The sequence below is a fragment of the Myotis lucifugus genome, unplaced genomic scaffold (genome assembly GCF_000147115.1).
Source record: "Myotis lucifugus unplaced genomic scaffold, Myoluc2.0 scaffold_257, whole genome shotgun sequence".
NCBI classification, from domain to species: Eukaryota; Metazoa; Chordata; class Mammalia; order Chiroptera; family Vespertilionidae; genus Myotis; species Myotis lucifugus.
This window is the reverse complement of record NW_005871305.1, coordinates 396172-416504: the sequence shown is the minus strand read 5'-3', so window position 1 is coordinate 416504 and position 20333 is coordinate 396172. Positions and strand designations below refer to the sequence as shown.

The 20333-nt window shown below is 42.2% G+C and overlaps 1 protein-coding gene across 1 annotated transcript in view; it reads left to right on the top strand.

Moving 5' to 3' along the window:
• The window catches only part of ABCB1 (ATP binding cassette subfamily B member 1), a 73824-nt gene extending 53762 nt beyond the window's left edge, over nt 1–20062 (top strand). The window contains exons 20-28 of the mRNA XM_006099063.3: nt 22–105; nt 2862–3065; nt 4944–5044; nt 6627–6767; nt 8828–8984; nt 9706–9903; nt 15658–15864; nt 18527–18673; nt 19456–20062. Of these exons, the coding sequence (XP_006099125.1) occupies nt 22–105; nt 2862–3065; nt 4944–5044; nt 6627–6767; nt 8828–8984; nt 9706–9903; nt 15658–15864; nt 18527–18673; nt 19456–19662 (1446 nt within the window). The 3' untranslated portion in view covers nt 19663–20062. The remainder of the gene's footprint in view (nt 1–21; nt 106–2861; nt 3066–4943; nt 5045–6626; nt 6768–8827; nt 8985–9705; nt 9904–15657; nt 15865–18526; nt 18674–19455) is intronic.
• The last annotated feature ends 271 nt before the right edge of the window (nt 20063–20333 follow it).

Sequence of the window (20333 nt, the reverse complement as noted above, 5' to 3'; positions counted from 1 at the left end):
AAACCATTTTCTGTGCCACAGGATGTGAGCTGGTTTGATGACCCCAAAAACTCCACTGGAGCATTGACAACCAGGCTGGCCAATGACGCTGCTCAAGTCAAAGGGGTACGTGCCTCCTTTCTGTGGGTGTTTGTCTCAGTGGCCACGTTGAATCTCAGCATGAAACTAATTTCCTCATTTCTGGTGTTGGTTCCCATTATATTTAAGGAAATGTTAAATAAACATATAACCCACACAGTATATCATGTGCCTGATAGCAAAAATGTTAACTATTTCAACATCATATGCTGTTTAGTGTATAGATAACTTACAAGCTTTCTTTTGTTATTTGCTATCTTGTTTATGCTATTAACAGTATACACGTGGAAAGATGATTATTTAGCAAAGGTGTTTATCAGCATATCACACAGGAATCAGTCTGTTTTAATGTTCAATTAATCGACAACATTGTAATTGCCTCCAGAAAAAAAAAAAGAATGTATGTAGTTGCTATAAGAAAGTTTCGGGGCCGTAGCTGGTTTGGCTCAGTGGATAGAGCGTCAGCCTGTGGACTGTAGGGTCCCAGGTTCGATTCCAGTCAAGGGCACATTGCCCGTGTTTGTGGGCTTGATCCCCAGTGTGGGGCTTGCAGGAGGCAGCTGATCAATGATTCTCCCTCATTGTGTTTCTATCTCTCTCTCCCTCTCCTTTCCTCTCTGAAATCAATAAAAATATATTTTAAAAAATAAGAAAAAGAAAGTTTGGGCACTACATTCAGAGGGGAGGGAAAAAAACCTTTAAAAAGGCTTGAAAGAAATGCATTGGAAGCACATTAAAAAGTTAAAGCCAGGGTAGAAGGAACATTATCTGACTATAAAGCTACATTTTGCTGCTGTATGAATCTCTTTCATTGATATAACTAGAAACTTGAACCAGGACATTTTGATTTATGGATGAAGTGACAATTCCTTCTACAACTACAACTGTTTATAGCAAAAAGAAAAAAAAAAGCTTTTATTGAGAAAGCACAAATATTTTGGAACTGGATTTCAAGCATAATGATGGTGTTTTTGAGGAGGAAATAAATAGCAGGAGAGGGAAGAACAGGAAAAGGTGAGGAGAAAAATGAGTAGGTGAGGAAGTGAGATACAAATACATGGGGGTACAGTGGAGAGATTGCGAGGGGGCTTCGTGCGTTTCAAGTGATGAAGCATTTTTCTTCCCTTGCTTCACACTTGGGCGGTGGTGTTTGGAGTGTTACCTCCTCTCAGCCCTACGTTTTGAAATTAAATTAAACCAAGGGTCTTAATCTCCTCCCAAACACTCCCCCCCCCCAGCTTGCAGGTTCTAGATCTTTTAGTTCATCTTTCATGAACTATATAAAAGAAGAATTTGTCATCGTTGACCCCTGTTACTTATTTCTGTGGCCTTGACTAACATCCAAAGCTAAATATTTATATGTGTGAGAGGCGTGCCCGGATAACTTATGGGCCCCGCACTGGGGGGAGGTTCTCAGTGCTTCTCTCAGCCGTCTGCTGTGGGAATGAGCTCTGAGCAGGACCTGTAAATGCTGAGAACAGGAGCATTCTACATCCTTCCTGTACGCAGCTCTCTCCTCGTATGAGAGAATCCTTGATCGGCTCGTAACTTCCGACTTTTGAATTAAAAATGTATAAATACAGAGAGAGCTGGCTTGGAAGGCCACTCCATTCTTTGACTTATACCCAATTTAGCTAAGCACCCCTTTGATAGAAGCTCAGTGACGGCATCAATTACAAATGAATGCTCTGTGATTTATGCTGTCCCTTCAGCCCCAAGGCAGTTCCCTGGTACGCAATTTAAAGTATAGAGGCTACTGGTAGTTGTAGCAACTTTTTCCCCTAATTACTGGTCTATTGTTTTATCACATAAGTGTTGAATGGGTTTAGAGAGTCGATATTGGGGAAGGGGGTCTTATAAAGGATTATGTCCTGAAATTCATAACTAAGAGAAGTTTTAGTTATTAATCAATGCACCTGTTCATTTCGGGGTTGGGAGAAATTTGTCCAAAGTCACAGAAGTGGCAGTGACCACCCTGGACTGTACTCCACCATAATCTTTACCTGCGACCAACCCTACTCAAGCAGAGGAAATTCTGAGGGTGGGAAAGAGCATAGCCATTTCCAGACAAAGCAGATCTGGGGGCCAGAGGAGGAATGTGGAATATCTCTCGGGCACAGGGGGTTTCCAGGGTAGAGGAAGGGAAGTATGGAATGGTAGATGGAATTGACCGTCTAGTTTGACTCCTGGTCTAAGAGTTGCAAATCCCTGCACGCTACTGAAAGTCATGCTTCAGGCTCCCCCTGGCATTCAAACAGAAGGATCTGATGTCTGCTTAATATCCTGAATTAAATTCCATAACTTTCAGCTCTCTGTATTTTTTCCAAATCAAATGCAGATTAAATTGCACACAATAAGCATCTCACATATGCCAACATACATTTGAATATTCTTAATGACAAATGTTATAAGTAATTCTGCAGCTGACATTGGAAATTTCCAACATTCCCAGTTTAATATAATTGTCAGACTCTTTTATCTTGTTAATTTGCAGAGCTCACTTTAGTGATTAATGGAAATTTTCTTGGTATTGAAACATCAGAAGAAATAGAAATATGAAATTGAATTCTGTATTATTGATCCTGTACTTTCAGTATTTATTGTGAAGTCATGAAAATCTTCATTTTACAAACCAAGTAAACCTTTATTTTTTATGTTATTACTGAGAAGATAACTAATAGGTTTTAATGAGGCTGAATTGTCACAATCCTAAAGAAAATGTAAGCATGGATTTTAAAGATAATGTAAAAGTGTCCATCTAATTTGTTTTGTTTGTTTTACAGGCAACAGGTTCCAGACTCGCTATAATTGCCCAGAATATAGCAAATCTTGGGACAGGCATTGTTATTTCCTTAATTTATGGCTGGCAATTAACACTTTTACTCTTAGCGATTGTACCCATCATTGCAATAGCAGGAGTTGTTGAAATGAAAATGTTGTCTGGACATGCACTAAAAGATAAGAAAGAGCTAGAAGGTTCTGGGAAGGTGAGTTCAACTAAATTAATTGCTTACCTCAGTAGATTAAAATATTCTAATCAGTGTTATTCTGTTACTATAACTCATTACTACTCATAAGCTCGAAGAATGTTCTCAGCCAATAACAAATAGAACTATATGACGCAGTGATTCCACTTCTGGGTGTTTATACAAAGATATCCAAAACACTAATTCAAAATGATATATGCACCCCTATGTTCATTGCAGTATTTATAATAGTCAAGATATGGAAGCACCTAAGTGTTCATTGATAGACGATTGGATAAAGAAGAGGTGGTACATATATACAATGGAACATTACTCAGCCATAAGCAAGAATGAAATCTTGCCATTTGTGACAGCATAGATTGACCTAGAGCAGTGGTTGGCAAACTCATTAGTCAACAGAGCCAAATATCAACAGTACAGCGATTGAAATTTCTTTTGAGAGCCAAATTTTTTAAAATTAAATTATATAGGTAGGTACATTGTTATTAACTTAATTAGGGTACTCCTAAGGCTTAGGAAGAGCCACACTCAAGAGGCTAAAGAGCCGCATGTGGGTCACGAGCCGCAGTTTGCCGACCACTGATCTAGAGGGTATTATGCTAAGTGAAATAAGTCAGACAAATACATATAATTTCAAAATAAGTGAACAAAATAAACAAACAAACAAAAGAGAAGCAAACTCATAGATACAGAGAATAAACTGATGGTTGCCAAATGGGAAGGGGGTGAAGGAATGGGTGGAAAAGGTGAAAGAATTAAGAAGTACAAATTGCCAGTTATAAACACAGTCACGGGAATGTAAAGTACAACATAGGGAATATAGTCAATAATATTATAATAACTATGAATAGTGCCCCGTGAGTACTAGACTTATCAGGGTGATCACTTAATAAGTTATATAAATGTCTAATCACTATGATATACACCCAAAACTAATTAATGTTGTATGTCAATTATAATCGAAATTTAAAAGAAATTTTTTAATAATTAAATGATAGAAACTCTCTGGAAAACAAATTAATAATATGTGCCATGTTTTTTTACAAATTAGTTTATTCTCTTTGACCTGAGAATTTCACTTTGAAGAACTTCTAAGAAAAAATTAAACATGGACAAACATTTATGTACAAGGATGATTATCACAGCATTATTTTTAGTTAAAAAAAGAACGGAAAACCTTGTTCAATAATAAAGGCATTCTTAAGTGCCTGGGATATTAAGTGGCCGATTACACATCCCATTATTAATTTATATTCAATGACCTTAGGAAATGCTCTTGATATTTGTTAAGGTAAAAAAATAATGATATAAGGCCAAATATGGGATTGTATCCCAATTTTGTTAAATATGTACATGCTTAGGGGAAAATAAAATGTAAGCTAATATCTAAAATACACCAATATGTGACTTTGTATCACTTTCTGTACCTCTTTTATATTTTCCAAATATTATTCAGTTGTCATGAATGATAAATATAAAGAGGAAAATATGAACATCACATTAAAAATATAAAAATACTATAAACTTAAAATGTGACTGTCATAGAAGAAACAGCACTGCAGTAGATGTAAAATACTGAGTTCTTGGGTGACTTTTGCCACTGTAAAGCTGTGTGGCTTTAGGTAAATGCCTTTATCGGCTTAAGCCTTAGCTTCTCTTTCTGTAAAGAGGAGAATCGTTAGCTGATCTCTCTTCCAGATCTAAAACTCAATTTGATGAATTACTTAGGATCCTTTTCCATAGTGAAGAAGCTCATAGGTCATAATAAGTTAATAATGTTAATTTTATTATGACATATTCTTTCTCTCTTTTATGGAATTCAAGCTAACTGCCCTCGTTTGTCTCTGTGCCCCTGGGTGACTGGGTGCTCTGTTACAGATCGCTACCGAAGCCATCGAAAACTTCCGAACTGTTGTTTCTTTGACTCGGGAGCAGAAGTTTGAATATATGTATGCACAGAGTTTGCAGGTACCATACAGGTAATAACCACTGAAGAGTGTTTCGATCATCAGAGTGGTTTTCCGGAGGATTGCATTGGCCAGAAGGTGGGGAACAAGTGGAGAAGCTACCAGAAGGGAACCATTTGGGAAGTACTTGTAACTATGCAGGAAAGAAATCACAAGACCCTGACCTAAGACGGGGGCATCTCTGAGGTAGAACCTGTAAGAACAGGTGCCTGATGGGAGGGGGTGGGAGAGAAGATACTGAGAATGACTCTCTGATGCCAAGTTTGGATAATGACCCAAGTATTTCCTCGTTGGAAATTAGTTCTTTGTGGAACATGAGGGGGTGGTGCATCTTAAAGGATGCCTTTTCTTCCTCTCTTTACCCTGTTCCAGGGAAGCCTGCTCTTCCCCTAATGAACTCATCCAGTGGGGTCTCTGGGAAGTGACCTAAGCATAAGTAAGCCCAACCTCTGAGTCTCGGTTTCTTCTATGGGAAAAGGAGAGAGCTCCACCTTATCGATGGGTTTTCAAACTTTTCTTTTACGATAGTAGAGCCTATGTTTTCCTGGGGAGAAAATTATTTGAAATCCCAATATGTGAAATAGATGAAAGCAGAGTTGATCTGGTTGAAGCAGGAGGAGAGGCCCAGAAGACCGCCCACTTGTCGGCCTGCTCTTACCTTCACATTGCCCAGTCCCGGGTGGCTCAGAAAATGCATGAATGGAAACTCCTTTGTGAAACCACTAACTCCCCTTAGCATCTTATTCATAAGGCACCTCCATTGCATACACTCTAATCCAACTTGATTCCTGGGTCCCCAATGGCAAGAACATGCCTGATTCCTCTGTGCTGCCCCTCATGGTCCCTGCAGCTTGTAGGTGTTGGATAAATGTATGTTGCATGACTGTTTACTATAGTGTACATACGTTATACGTTATATATCCAAGAGGAGGGGAAATGGGGAAGAAATTTCCATTTATGAATCTCTAACAGGCTCTTCAGGTTTTCCTTGGCTTATTTTAACTTAGCCTCAACACTTGGAAGTGTGGTGAATCCTTCATTAAAGACTAGAGGCCCAATGCATGAAATTCATGCAAGAGTAGGCCTTTCTTCCCCTGGCTGCCGGCACCAGCTTCCCTCTGGCTCCTGAGAACCGGACTTTCATCCGGCTGCCGGGACCCAGGCTTCCCTCACAGAGGGAGGCCCCACCCACCTGCCGTAGCCCGCCAGTTGGTAGCCTGGGCCTCCCTCATGGGCCTCCCTCTGTGGCAATCATGGGGTGATGGCCAGGCCCCTGACCAATCGCCTTGGCTGACCTGGCGCCAGTGGGTGTCATAGAATGGTCCCGGATGGTGGTCCACTGTTCGGCCATTTGGTCAATTTGCATATTATGCTTTTATTATATAGGATTATATAGGATAAAGACTGCAGCTCAGGGATTAGGCAGTTTCCTAAATTCTCACAATTGGTAAAGTGAGGACCAAAGTTCGCTGTTTGGAAACTAAACCCATCATTGCCTGCCATGCCTCCATGCCCCACCACTGACCTATCAAATGTTACGTTTTAAGGAGTGAAACATGAAAGCCAAGTAAGTTTCCAAATGTCTTCTTTTCAGAAACTCTTTGAAGAAAGCACACATCTTTGGAATCACGTTTTCCTTCACCCAGGCAATGATGTACTTTTCCTACGCTGCCTGTTTCCGGTTTGGTGCCTACTTGGTGGCACGTCGGATGATGATGTTCGAGGATGTTCTCTTGTAAGTAGTGGATTAATATTTACACTTAGACTCTAGAAATAAAGCCGAGGTGAACAAGCTTCATGCCTGCCTGGAAAACTTTTCCTGTGAAGCTTCAGGAACAGATTTTCATGATTCAGAAGGTGTCATTTTGCCTCTGAGTCTTCGTGTGTTGTCACTGAAGCACCTCTTTCATCTGGGGAGTCAGTGACTTCCCGTCCCCAAAGTGCTGACTCACACATTTGATCTTCTGGGTCTGTGGTTTGTTGGGGTGGTGATTCAGTAAGGGGTTTCCAGAAGGCCTTGACATTTGGGAGGAAGCCTAACCCCGAACCAAGTATCTGGCCCTCTTTGATAAAGAAGAGGAGTTAGAAGGTAAGAGCTGGAGAATTTCAGAAATGACAAAGGAAAGCTAGACTTGGACTTTTGCTCCATCTCTTTGAATGCCGAAAACTGTACCTCAGTTGCGGGGACACAGGCCTGAACTTCATTATAAATTACTTAGATATGCAGTTTGTATATGAGTGTCTAGATTTGGTGATGGGTGAGATTCTGCCCTGTGATAACATACGACCATTGCTAGGAATATAGTTTTACATTTAAACCAGAATCACCTAAGCTTGGCAACATGATGTGTTAGTATAAGATGTTCATCCTATGTAGATATGGACATATACATGCATTATAGTTTTCTCAGGCTGCCAGTTGGGAAAACTATATTTCCACTTAATATATCCATTTGACAAGTGATACGCTGGTGCTGTTTATGACCATGACCAGGCGAGGCATCATTCGCATCGGGGCTTTGATTAGACACTGTGCGCTAGAGGCGGAGAGTCTGGATTCTGGAGGAGAGGCAGTGAGGGACTCACAGTATTAATCTGGGAGGGTTCCCAAGTTTTAGGTCAGTTCCAGGTGCACTGTTTCAAAAGGCATGTTGATAAATGTGTGCAGGGGAAGGCAGCTGGAATGTTGAGAGTATGAGAAGTTATCAAAGAAGCAAAGTTCCTGCACTGTACCTGTGGTGTAGCCGAAATCCCAATCTAGCTTTCCCTTGCGATTTCTGAAATTCTCCAGCTCTTACCTTGTGCTGCTCTTTTTCCCCACAATATTCCTATACTTGAAGGATATCTTAAGCAAAGTGATATAGATTTTTTTTTTCAATTTGAAAAACTTAACAGTAGACTTAATCAAACTTGCTACTTCCTAAAACAGAAGATAGAAGCGAATGTAGGGAAGTGCCTGGACGTAAACACTGAGAGCTGGACTAGATATCCTGTAGTGTCCTTCCCCACTTGAAGCAGTTATGGTTCCCATGTCATAGATGAAGAAGCTTAATGCATCTTGGGAGCAGCATGCTACCTGGGTCTGTAAGGAGCTCTTTCCTTACTGTACAGCTCATAGGTTTTCTAAGACTGATGCAATTCCAGCATCCCTGCCTGTGTCCATGATTAATTGCCACAATAATGCTGCAAAACAGCTAGCCATTACAGTGGTGTACAATGATAGACATTGATTTTTGCCCACAAGTCTATGGGTCAGCTGGACAGTTCTGCTGATCTAGGTTGGGCATAACAGAGCTCAGCTAGGCTGATCCGTGTCTGCAGTGAGCTGTGAGCTAGTTGGCCGGGACCCACACGCTTCCCTCCATCTGTGCCTTGTCCTCCAGCAGGCTGGCTGGGCTTGTGGTGATGGCAGAGTTCAGAAGCAGAGAGAGACAGAGAGCGAGAGAAGCATACAGGGCCCCCTGAGTCATAGGCTTGGAACTGGCAACAGTCACTTCCACCACATCCTGTTGACCAAAGCAAGTCACAAGCCCAACCCAGATTCAAAGGGTAGGAAAACAAATTCCCCTTCTTAAATGGAGAAGCTGCAAAGTCACATTGCAAGAAGATGAGGATACAGAGATGAAAAATGGGGCCATTTTACAGTCAACCTGTTGCACTTACATGACCTTAAAAAGAAAAGTGGTTTTTCTATTTTGTAATTGTTTGATGCTGTGCTCTCTGGTTGTAAAAGTGCCAGCTTTCAAGCTTCGCAGTTATAATTCTTTGCACACATTTTGTCTTTGTTTTTTATAGGGTATTTTCAGCTATTGTCTTTGGTGCCATGGCCGTGGGACAGGTCAGTTCATTTGCTCCTGATTATGCCAAAGCCAAAGTGTCAGCGGCCCACATCCTCATGATAATTGAGAAGACCCCTCTGATCGACAGCTATAGCACAGAAGGCCTACAGCTGGTGAGTTTGATTATAAGATCTGCTCCTAACTGATGAATGAAAGTATTCTGGAAGGAGCCCTGGCCAGTGTGGCTCAGTTGGTTAGAGTGTTGTCTCATACAGCAAAAGGTTGCAGGTTTGATTCCCAGTCAGGGCACATACCTAGGTTGAGGGTTCAATCCCCAGTTGGAGGGCATACAGGAGGCAACTGATTGATGTTTTTCTCTTACACTGATGTTTCTCTTCTCTCTCTCTCTCTCTAAAACAGTATGTCCTCAGGTAAGGATTTTTTAAAAAGAGAGAGATAAAACGTATTCTAAGGAAATCTGATAAAATCTGTGCTTTTAAAAATTTGCTGATGATAAAATGAAACTTTCTAGATCATGGGTTCATTTTTTTAAATGTTAATAATATATATTTACATCCAATACTTTTTGTATGACAAAGTTACTGGGAGATAGGAATACTGCCCACTTAAAAGCAAATCTCGTTAACCAAGTTTTATTATATGTAGATTATTCTTGGGGAATAGATTGAGTTATCACATTGTTTTGTATTAACAATGCAGGCTCTAAAAACACTGACTCTTTGAGATTGTATTTATTAAATTCTAGCAGTTACAAATGAAACCCAAATATAATACAAGTTCACTACCTTTGACACCTGGAGCTCAAGGGGTTGGCCATACAAGGTGTTTCCAGGATTACAGCAATGAAACCTAATGGTATTGTTCTGATTTTAGAATACATTGGAAGGAAATGTGACATTTAATGAAGTCGTGTTCAACTACCCGACCCGGCCCGACGTGCCGGTGCTGCAGGGGCTGAGCCTGGAGGTGAAGAAGGGCCAGACGCTGGCCCTGGTGGGCAGCAGCGGCTGCGGGAAGAGCACGGTGGTCCAGCTGCTGGAGCGCTTCTACGACCCCTTGGCCGGCACAGTGGTGCGTACTCAACTCACTTGAAGTTTTTCATCGTCTAAAAACCTGGACGCATTTAATTTTTCACTGTAAGCCACGGTGTTTCAAACCTTTAAAGAACAGTCCTTTAATTTCTGACATCCTCGATATGGTCTCCAAGCCAACATCTCCAGCCTCTCTCTCAACACTGCCCCCTCCCTTCTCTCAGTTGGGTTTCAGCTTACATGAGAAGATCCAGCAAAAATTTAAGGAGTCATAAAGATAGAAGAGGGGTGGTAGGAGAGACAAGGTGGGAGCCAAGGATGGGGAGTGCTTCAAGAAGAGGAAGGTGTCAGCAATGACAAAGGCTATGGAGAGGCAGGGTAAGATGAAGAGTGTAAAAATATATAGGATTTGGCCATGAATGGGCTGCTTCTGGCAGTGTAAGGTATTCTCAGTGAAGAGGTGGTGCTTGGAAGCAGGTGAGCATTGCTGAGTTGTGGTTAGGAGGGGGAACAGAGACTGGTATAGACTATCAAGGTCAAAGAAGAAGGAAGGGCAAATAGGAACAGCAGCTGGAGTGGGGAGGTGGAGTCTAGGGAAAATGGTGAGGGGGGAACTCGAGCATTTTTATGGCTGAGGGAGAGATAAAGCTGTTGATGGAGAAAGGGCATTGCAGCATTTTCTGAGGGGAAGATAGTAAGATCAACCAATTTTGGAAGTGGGTAAAGAATGTAGAGGGATTCCCTTTTGTTTCTTGAACTAATAGAATAAGTGAATGGTTATATTTATTTATTCAACAAACCTTGCTGAGTAACTGTCAGGGACTATCTTCGATACTGGGGATGAGATAGGAGTCATGAAGAGAGTAGTAAAATTTTAAATAATTATAATGGAGAATAGGGGGGCGGAATCAGAGTAGGAAGGAATAGAATTTACAGCAAGAAAAATTCATCATGAAGATGTTATTTAATTATTGGTTGCACTCAGATGATATTAAAAATATTTAACAACTGGAATGGTAAGGGCACTGACCAACCAGAATGGACACCTGTTCCATATAGTCAGATTGATGCCTATCATTTCCCTATGGGCCCTACTTGCATTAGTGACTGATATGAAAATAGAATTTTCAGCCTGTAGACCAGGGCATTTTTATTTCCCTATAGCATTCATGGTTACTCAGTTGTATGTTTTATTGTATTCAAAGACAGTTATGCCTTTATGCAGTCTATTCATTCGCAGCTACATAAGCTTTGTTTCTTATTTTTATTACCTTTTTTAATATTTTTTTGTGAATTTTGATTTCATGCTTCAATTTTGTGGCTAAAGTTTGAACAAAGGACTCTAAATGAAGACCTCGCTGACAAATGAGGCAATCAGAGGAGGAAATGCTAGCTCTCAGACACCGATGATGGCCCTTAATAGACATGTAGTAAGCAGTGTGTTAAAGGCTGAGCTCTAATGAGTTATAGGGTCTGGTGTCTGTCCTCAACTGAAGAGATGGGCACATACTTCCATGAGGTAGAATAAAGAAGGATATTAATTTGAACCAGTTCTTAAGGGATAAGTAGAACTGGTTGCATAAGGGTATGAGGGTAAGCAGTCAATCAGATGCCATTTGGTACAAGAGAGCATGTGAGCTGTGGTTGATAAGTGATTTGTTCCCTATGTCCATATAGGTCCATTTGGCTGAAATAGTGGGTTTAACCAGAGTTGTGGTGCTCATGCTTTTTTTTTTAATTCTTTATTGTTGAAAGCATTACATATAGTATTACATATGTCACCTTTTCCCCCCCATTGATCTCTCCCTGGCCACCCCACCCCTCTCATGCTTTTTTTTTTATTATAACCCATTTAGGAAGGACAAAAAAATTTCTTATGGCCTCACTGCTGCACTCATAGTCACTTTAATGGAAATAGCTCTCGATAACAGAGTTGAGTTGAAAACAACAGTAATGGTAAACAGGACAATAATTAAACAAGAAGAACATAAAGAAATTAATTATTCTACACATACAGAAATAAAAGGGAAGCATAATTAAAAGTATGGATCATATCAGTGATGATTCAGCATATGAAACAGAAACTGCTATAGGTATTTCAAGTAGATAAGTATTTAATAAAAGCAATTAGCTGCTTATAAAATCATTGAGAGAGCTGGAAAAGTAGAAAGAAAAAGTGGAAGAAAGTAAGTGCTCTAAGACAGCCAAATCACAGCACCACAGGCTGGGATCCTGTGGCCAGGAAGTTGCGTAAATTATGCCACTGTCACAGCTACTCCAAACTTGAAAACATAAGATCAGAGTGTGCCTTTTGCAAAAACTCCCGTCTGCTGGAACATGTGTGTAAGCTTACCTCTGCTGCTAAAGAGAAGTGGCCTCTGCCTTCCAGATTTTGCAAAGGGTTCCTCAGTGGTAGAACCTCAGTTACTTCCAGAACCAGAAGAGAGTCTGGGAAATAAGTTTTAGCCTTCCAGTCCCTTGATTTATGGAAGGGCAGACACAGAATAAAATGGCGGTGAATGCTGAGTGCGTTGGACAATAACCATCTCAAGACGACACTGATAATGCACTGAAAGCAGTGACCTCATCTATTGCTTTATCTGCTCCTGTGCATTTGCACTAGAACTTTGAAATACTGCCAAGTGGCACATAGCAGCCAGACTTAGTGGAAGTGTCACCAATAAACAATAGTGCATGTGCCAAGTTTGTTTATGAATACCAATTAGTAACCCTTAACTCAGTGGTTATTAGTAATTAGTCCTCATTACCTTGTAAAAATGGGGATGTGGGATTTGAGCATTATTTGATCTGTGATCGAAAGAACTGAAAAAAGGACTTGATCCTGAACTCAGGAAATCTCATGAACATTACCCGTGTGGTGGTTCTCAAAATGGTGTCTATCAGAATGGCCTAGAGAGCTAGTAACCAGCACAGCCACCTGGTTTATTCAAGTAGGTTAGGACCTGGCCTTTTAGTTTTCACAATTTTCCCAGGTGATTCCGACGCCAATTATAGTTGGAGAACCACTGGACTGCTACCTTTGAATGGTTTTGGTTAAATTGTGGGGAGTGTTGAACAACGAAGCAACAGAATTGTATGTATAGAGGGAGGTTCCAAGTTGTGTGGAGCCTGGAGGTTATACAATTTTATGGACCCTACTTAAAAGAATAAAGTTATGAATACAAAATTAGGTACAGAAGTGAATATTTGCTTATAGTGAAAAAAGTCACAACAAAATTTAACTAGAAACTTAAAGATTCTGGTTCCTTCTTTAGGAAAATTATCATCAATACAGTACTTACCTAAAAGCGCTTCTTGACCACAGCCTGGCCTTCCTCCTACGCAGAACACTGTCCAAGACCCAGCATTTACCTGCAGTTGAGGCCTTTAAAGCTTAACTTCATTAGCTTCACTATTAAACTGCCTCTGGTTTGAGTCTTCCCCTGACCTATCCTCTCTCCTCTCTCTGGTCCGTCCCACACACCACCCTCAGAGTCCTCTGTCCTTAGGACACAGTTAGCAGCCTGTCGTCGTTGTCTGGGTATTGCCCGGTGGGTGTCTGGGCTAACATGGGGGCATTCCTCTTTTGAGGCAGGACAGGAAATATCTTTCAATTATGAGACACTTGTGTTACCAAAACCCAAAAACTTGATTTCCTAAATTAAGTGTTTATTTATTTGAACGGTACTCCCTGATTTCCAAGAGTTCCTTGGTCTTCCCTCAAACCACCCCTTAAACCTCAGACAAAGAAGCTCTGCATTCATCTGTTTTACATTTTGGCTTCTAAACATGTTTCCCCCAAAAAAGAATTCTTCAGCTAACACAGATTTTAAATAGTTTGCAACTCTGGTGTATCGTGTGGGAAGGAGGAGGCCCAAGACTGTTATTGTATTCAGTGTGAAGGAGGAACTCATTTAAACTTGCTGGATCCATTCAAATTTGTCTGATTATATTCGGCAGTATTTATTTTCCTTCCAGGGGCATGCCCCTGGAAAAAAAAATTTAAACACACAACTACTCTCTTTCCTCAGATTTCCATTTCTCACGCACCGTGTTCCGTTTAACAAGGTCTGCTGTTTTGCCACACGTTTGTATGGTTTTTCCTGCCTCTTTCTACCTTCACTTCACACTGTAAGGAAGCCTGGGGCATAGATGCTTGGAACAGTCTCCATGGCAACTGGGCTTGGTACCAATAAGGTCACGGCTGTATTCCATTCTGCATCTGCGAGCTTCACAAACAGAAGCTGTCTTCCTGCAGCAGAGATTGTACCCTACCCCTGGCCAACGGTCTCCCAGAGGTGCCCAGCCAGTCACGCAGGATCCAGAGAGTATTTATGGCTCTCGGTATATCCTCGTCACCACTATTAGAAAAGCTTGAAGCTGAGTCACTCATGTCTTTATCAGAGGGGATGAACAGCTCTCTCACTCAAATGCCAGAATTCTCTTGCAAAGTAGATCTTTGCGGCAGACATACCCACATCAGAGAGTGAGGACTTTTATCAGCAAGGCTGTGAGGGCACCACCCTGGGCATCTACAGCAGAATCCAGGGAGCCAATGACCAGAGAAAGGCCAGCCTCTCCTTGCTACTTCTTTGGCTCAGCATTATAGATGTCCATCCATCTTTCATCCATCAACCACCTACCCATCTTCTTTAGTTCCAACTACAGCACATGCAGAGAGAGATATATTGCTGGTAGTCCTTGTGTGCATCCTCTGTGCCCAGTAACTGTGCTAGTGGGGGTCCATACATGATCTTGTTTAATCCTTAATTCCAAGAGTTTAGGAACGATCACAATTCCCGTTTTATCCACAAGGAAACTCTCGAGAAATTAAATCACTTTCCCAGCATCAACAGCTACTGAGTACAGCAGCCACCTTCCTCCCACTCTCACTTCTATTCCATTTCATTGCTACAGCCCATTCCTCAACAACCTGATCCTAACCAACTCAGGGCAGATCAGAACCCTGACCTGCAAGCCTATTATGTGGTCAGAGTAGTTATTTATTCCCCATCTAATCTCAGCTACTTTTCCTCTGAAAAATTAATACATAAGAATAAAGATGCCAGGAAATATTCCGGAAATATAATGCATTGTATTAGTTTCCTGTGACTGCCATAGCAAGTTTCATCTAATTTAGTGGTGTAAAAAATAACAAAATGTATTATGTTACCAATTCTGGAGGTCAGATGTCCAGAATGGCTCTCACTGGGCTAAAATCAAGGGGTCAGCAGGGCTGGGTTCCTTTTGGAGGCCCTAAGGGAGAATCTATTTCTGCCCTTTTCTGGCTCCTGGCCCCTTCCCCATCCTCAAAGCCAGCAATGACCGATTGAGTCTTTCTCCTATCGCACACTCTGCTACTCACTCTCCTGCCACCTCTTCCATAGTTTAGGACCCTATGGTCACACTGGGTCCACCTGGATAACCCAAGATAATCTCTTCAATTTGGGATCAGCTGATGAGCAAATTTATACAATTCCCCTTTGCCGTGTGACATAACATTCATGGGTTTCATGGATTAGAACATCAGTATCTTGAGCTTGTGTGTATGGCATTATTGTACCTACCACCTGCATATATCAAATACTAGGGTTAAAGCAGAAGAAACATGACAGCTCCTCAAAGCATACAGCTATGACCTTATTTAATTAACCTTGATAATAAAAAAAACCAACAACAATAAAAAGGTAGTCTCACAGTCGGTTGGCAGTTTTAGTGTGTGGATAATGATATTAATATTGCTAAATGCACAGGGTCCTGGTCATGAGGTTGATCTGTGAACTTGTGCTTTCAGCGCATCGACAGCAAAGAAATAAAGCAGCTGAACGTCCAGTGGCTGCGAGCACAGCTGGGCATCGTGTCCCAGGAGCCCGTCCTGTTTGACTGCAGCATCAGCGAGAACATTGCCTACGGAGACAACAGCCGGGTGGTGTCACAGGAAGAGATTGTGCGGGCCGCCAAGGAGGCCAACATCCACCACTTCATTGAGACATTGCCCGACGTAAGTCTCCCTCCCACATGGGAGTCCAGGAGCCTGTGGCAGCCACCCTGACCTACAGTTTGATTTCTAAAGGGCTGGTTGCCCAAAGGTGACGAAAATGAGCAACTATAACACACACACACACACACACACACACACACACACACAACCCTCCCCCAACACACACCCAACCCTGAATACAAGAGTCTGGCCACATTTTCTGTCCCCACCGGCTGACCTTCCCTGTGAACAGTCTGACAGGGCATGTGTCTGGGGGACCTTTCCCTTCAAGTCTGAGTGCAGGGCCCGCAGAAGCAGGCATGGCCCTCCCTCCCCAAGTATCTCCCAACCTTCCTCCTTGCAGCTCTTCCCCAAGCCTCACACCTCCCTGTGGAGTCAGGCCAGGGGACAGGACCCATGCCAGGAAGAAGGCTCTCTGTGAATAGGGCTGAACCGCCAGGGTGGCAGTGATGTCGTGTAATCTCTCACCCACCATTGCCCGTTTCATGGGCCCCAAGCTCTGCTTATAGGGTTGATTATTGAAACCTTCCCTGGGCTGTGGTCCCATGGCTGTCCTCCGAATTCCTCCTGGGAAGCTAGATAAACAGAACTTCTCACCCTCTTAAGCCCCTTAAGTCCTATATTTTATTTATTTCATTTTTTTGTTAATCCTCACCGAGGATAGTCTTCCATTGATCTTTAGAGAGAGTGGAAGGGGAAGAGGGGAGACAGAGAGAGAAAAACATCGATATAAGAGAGACACATGGATTGGTTGCCTCCCACACATGCCCCAACCAGAGCCAGGGATTGAGTATGTAACTGAGGTCCGTGCCCTTGGCCAGAATTGAACCTGGGACCCTTCAGTCCGATAGGCACTCTATCCACTGAGCCAAACCGGTCAGGGCTTACTAGTAAGTCCTATATTTTAAAGTGCATCTTGACGTAACTCATCTGACCCTCTTCCCTCTTTATTGTAAGGAAGTCTCCCCTGAGAAATAAAGCTCAGTAGCGTCAAACCAGCAGGGAAGGCAATCTGCTCGTGGGGAAGGATAGCAATGCCAGGTGGCCCTCTTTCCCAGTGTTTTCTTTTCCGGAGGCTCTTCTTTGGATAACTGCTGCCAACACATCATAGTCCCCAGGAGAGGGCATTGTCCCCCTCCCAGCCTTTCATCTCTAGCCCCCCTGTGAATAGCTGGCCCTTTCCACAGCTAGCACATTTTAAAATATAGTTTCAGTCCCCTTTACTAATGACGAGGTTGGGGCATGGACCATCAGCATCTCCTGGGACCTTGTAAGAAATGCAGATTTTCAGACCCTACCGCAGACCTGCTGAATCAGAAACTCTGGAGGAGGAGTCCAGCCGTTGATGCTTTAGTAGCCCAGGTGATGCTGACGCAAGCTAAAGTTTGGGAACCACTGGGCTAGGGATTGACAAAGACAAACACAGAGAGTAGCTATTACCTAGCTTATTGATATGCCTGCCCTCTGGCATTGGTCTTCCACTGGGACCCCACCATTCTGGGCTCCTGGGCTCCATCTGTCGCACAGAGCACAAGTAGATCTTGTGAGTCTTTTTCTCGGACAAGGAAAGAGAAGGCAAATCCCCTGAGTCCCGTTTTCTGTCTGTGGAGCCACTTCTTCTCCTGAGTGATTTGTACTAAGATTTACCTCGCCCTGCAGGGTTACAGCCCTGCCTTTCCCGGCCTCAACAGGCTCAATACTTGATCAGTGCAACCTGGTCACCCCAGCACTCACATGGGACACAGTGCTCCTGCCTCCCCGGCAGATGTAGCCCTAGGGTAGAGCCAGCCCCATGCATCTGCTGGAACCTCACCTGGAGTCTCCTTATTCCATCTGCGGGTGGAGTCCTTGGTCTGAGTGCCACAGAACTAGGGTTGCAGGTATAGCAACTAAAAATAGAGCCTGGACTTTACAAACTCTGAGTGTCAGAATCAGAGTCTACATTCTGACTAAAATTTTAGCCGGGAAGGGCCTGTAAATAAGATAGCATTGTTATCTAGGGTTACACGTGCTTTCATATCCTGTTTTGGCTCTCCCCTATGTACCCTCCTAACATCTGTTCCTATCATCATATTGAATAGTGACAGTTACCTAATGTGGGCAACAAGTGTGTGAAAACAAATTGGGGAGAGCCAGATTTAATGCTTAGCATCCATTAAAATTGTTGAAACATGGGAGATAATTTTATTAAAACAGACACCAAAAGGCAGGCATCCTAAGAAGTCTTCCCTTCCTCACTTTAAAATAATGCAGAGAGCGTCACCTACTGGTTAAAAATACAATGAGCATCAAATTTGTATTTATTTTTGTATGCATAGCCCGTTGAAATCAAATTTCCTTCCTCTACCAATCTTTGTCCCAAATATAATGAAACCAGAACACTGGAAGAGACTAAGATTGAGACAGTATTCTTCTTCCTAGACATGCTGACTTGTTTATACCAAGATATAGCTTTGAAGACGTAAGTGTTCTAGTTTCAAGAAGAGAGATCAAACCTGCCATCTGGAGCTATGTCTGCGTTTGTTTCATTCTCTATGAACCATTCCTATTCAGAACCTAAACTTTTTTTGTACATAGGGAAGTGGCTATCCTCTTTTCTGTAAGCAAACCCTTTTTTAGAATCTTAGTTCTACTTTTCATAATAACTCCACCTTATTTGCAGAAATACAACACCAGAGTAGGCGACAAAGGAACCCAGCTCTCCGGCGGCCAGAAGCAGCGCATTGCCATCGCGCGTGCCCTGGTGAGACAGCCGCGCATTTTGCTTCTGGACGAAGCCACGTCAGCTCTGGACACAGAGAGTGAAAAGGTAAGAATGGAAATTGGACTCATTCACACGGACCTAAGATATAATGTGTGCTTCTAACTCCCACAGTAGAGGACAGCATTCAGCCACATATTTTGATGATCACTTATGTCACCTTTCAGTGGAACTCAAACACTTCCTGTAGCTGTTATTACTGGTAAAGGGAACTGAGATCAAACCAGGCACAAAAGCCTGGATCACTCTGTATTGACCTAAGAAGCTGCATTCAGGGGACGATATGTTTCCATTTCCACTGGTGGCATTTCCTCAGCGACTACAGAAAAAAGGGAGAGGGCACTACGATGTTAAAAGCTGACCGTACCTTAAGGTAAACATGAGTAATCGTTTTCAGTTCGAGAAAAAGGGGAGTATTCAGGCACCTGGAAGCACACTAATTCTGAGAGGTAGCCTATCTTCAAAGGACCAAAATGCAAGGAAGCTGTCTTTGTGCTCAGTCTTCCCGCATTTGCGGGACCAGAGGGCTGCTTTGAAGGATGTTGTATGGAGAGGCCACCAGTAAATGTTCTTAAATGATTGGATGGGCTGTATTTATTGTCATGCCTTGGAGAATAGATCACTCGTGCCTCAGAACTAATCCAAACTAGGATTCGATTATCTTCTGACATGCCAGATCCCTTGCTTTGTAAAACCTGTTACATTTCGCCGGTCCCATTGTTAAAGAAGAACCTATTGTTGGATAAATTAGTTTTGAGGGTTATTATGGGAGAGGACGTAAAGAGAGAGGGCTGTTTGTATCAGAATTAATTTACATGAATATTAAATAGGTTGTCCAAGAAGCCCTGGACAAAGCCAGAGAAGGCCGCACCTGCATTGTGATCGCCCACCGCCTGTCCACCATCCAGAACGCAGACCTGATAGTGGTGTTTCAGAACGGCAAGATCAGGGAGCACGGCACCCATCAGCAGCTGCTTGCACAGAAGGGCATCTACTTCTCCATGGTCAGCGTCCAGGCTGGGGCCAAGCGCTCGTGAACTGTGACCAGATAAGCTGTTAAATATTTTCTAATGTTTGTGTTAAAATATGGCATTTAGTCAAAGTTAAAAAGTGAGCACTTACTGGAAACACTATGTAGAGCGACCTGTTTCATATTTCCTGACACGAGATCATCCCATCAAGTTCAGAGTCTTGAAAGACTTTATAGTGGAAGGAACCGGAAGAAACATCATCAGATGGAATAAAACGATGTTTTCAATTGCATTAGAAGTTTATATAATAATTCAAAGTAGATTTTGTTAATAAAATGTGTAACTTTTGTGTATATTTTCTTATTTGGACTGCAACTGACTGCCTTGCTAAAAGTACTATAGAAGAAGCAAAAAGTACTGAATGTTTGCATAAAGCGCCTATAATAAAACTAAACTTTTATATGACTGGAGTCATCTTGTCTAAAACACCTGTAAATATATTACCTCCTAATTGGAATATTGAAGATCCTCTCTGCATTTTTTAAAAGGACTCCTTTAAAAACACCTATTAATTTTTTATTGTTGTGAAAATGCTTAAACAGTGTAAATAATTCCTGGTCTACATGTATTTTCACACTGGGTCCTAAAGAACTATCTACCTTCATTCTTGAAATTGGCCCTGCTGATTCTTGCATTTGCACATAATGATGGTTCTCAAACTGACCACACAGATCGAT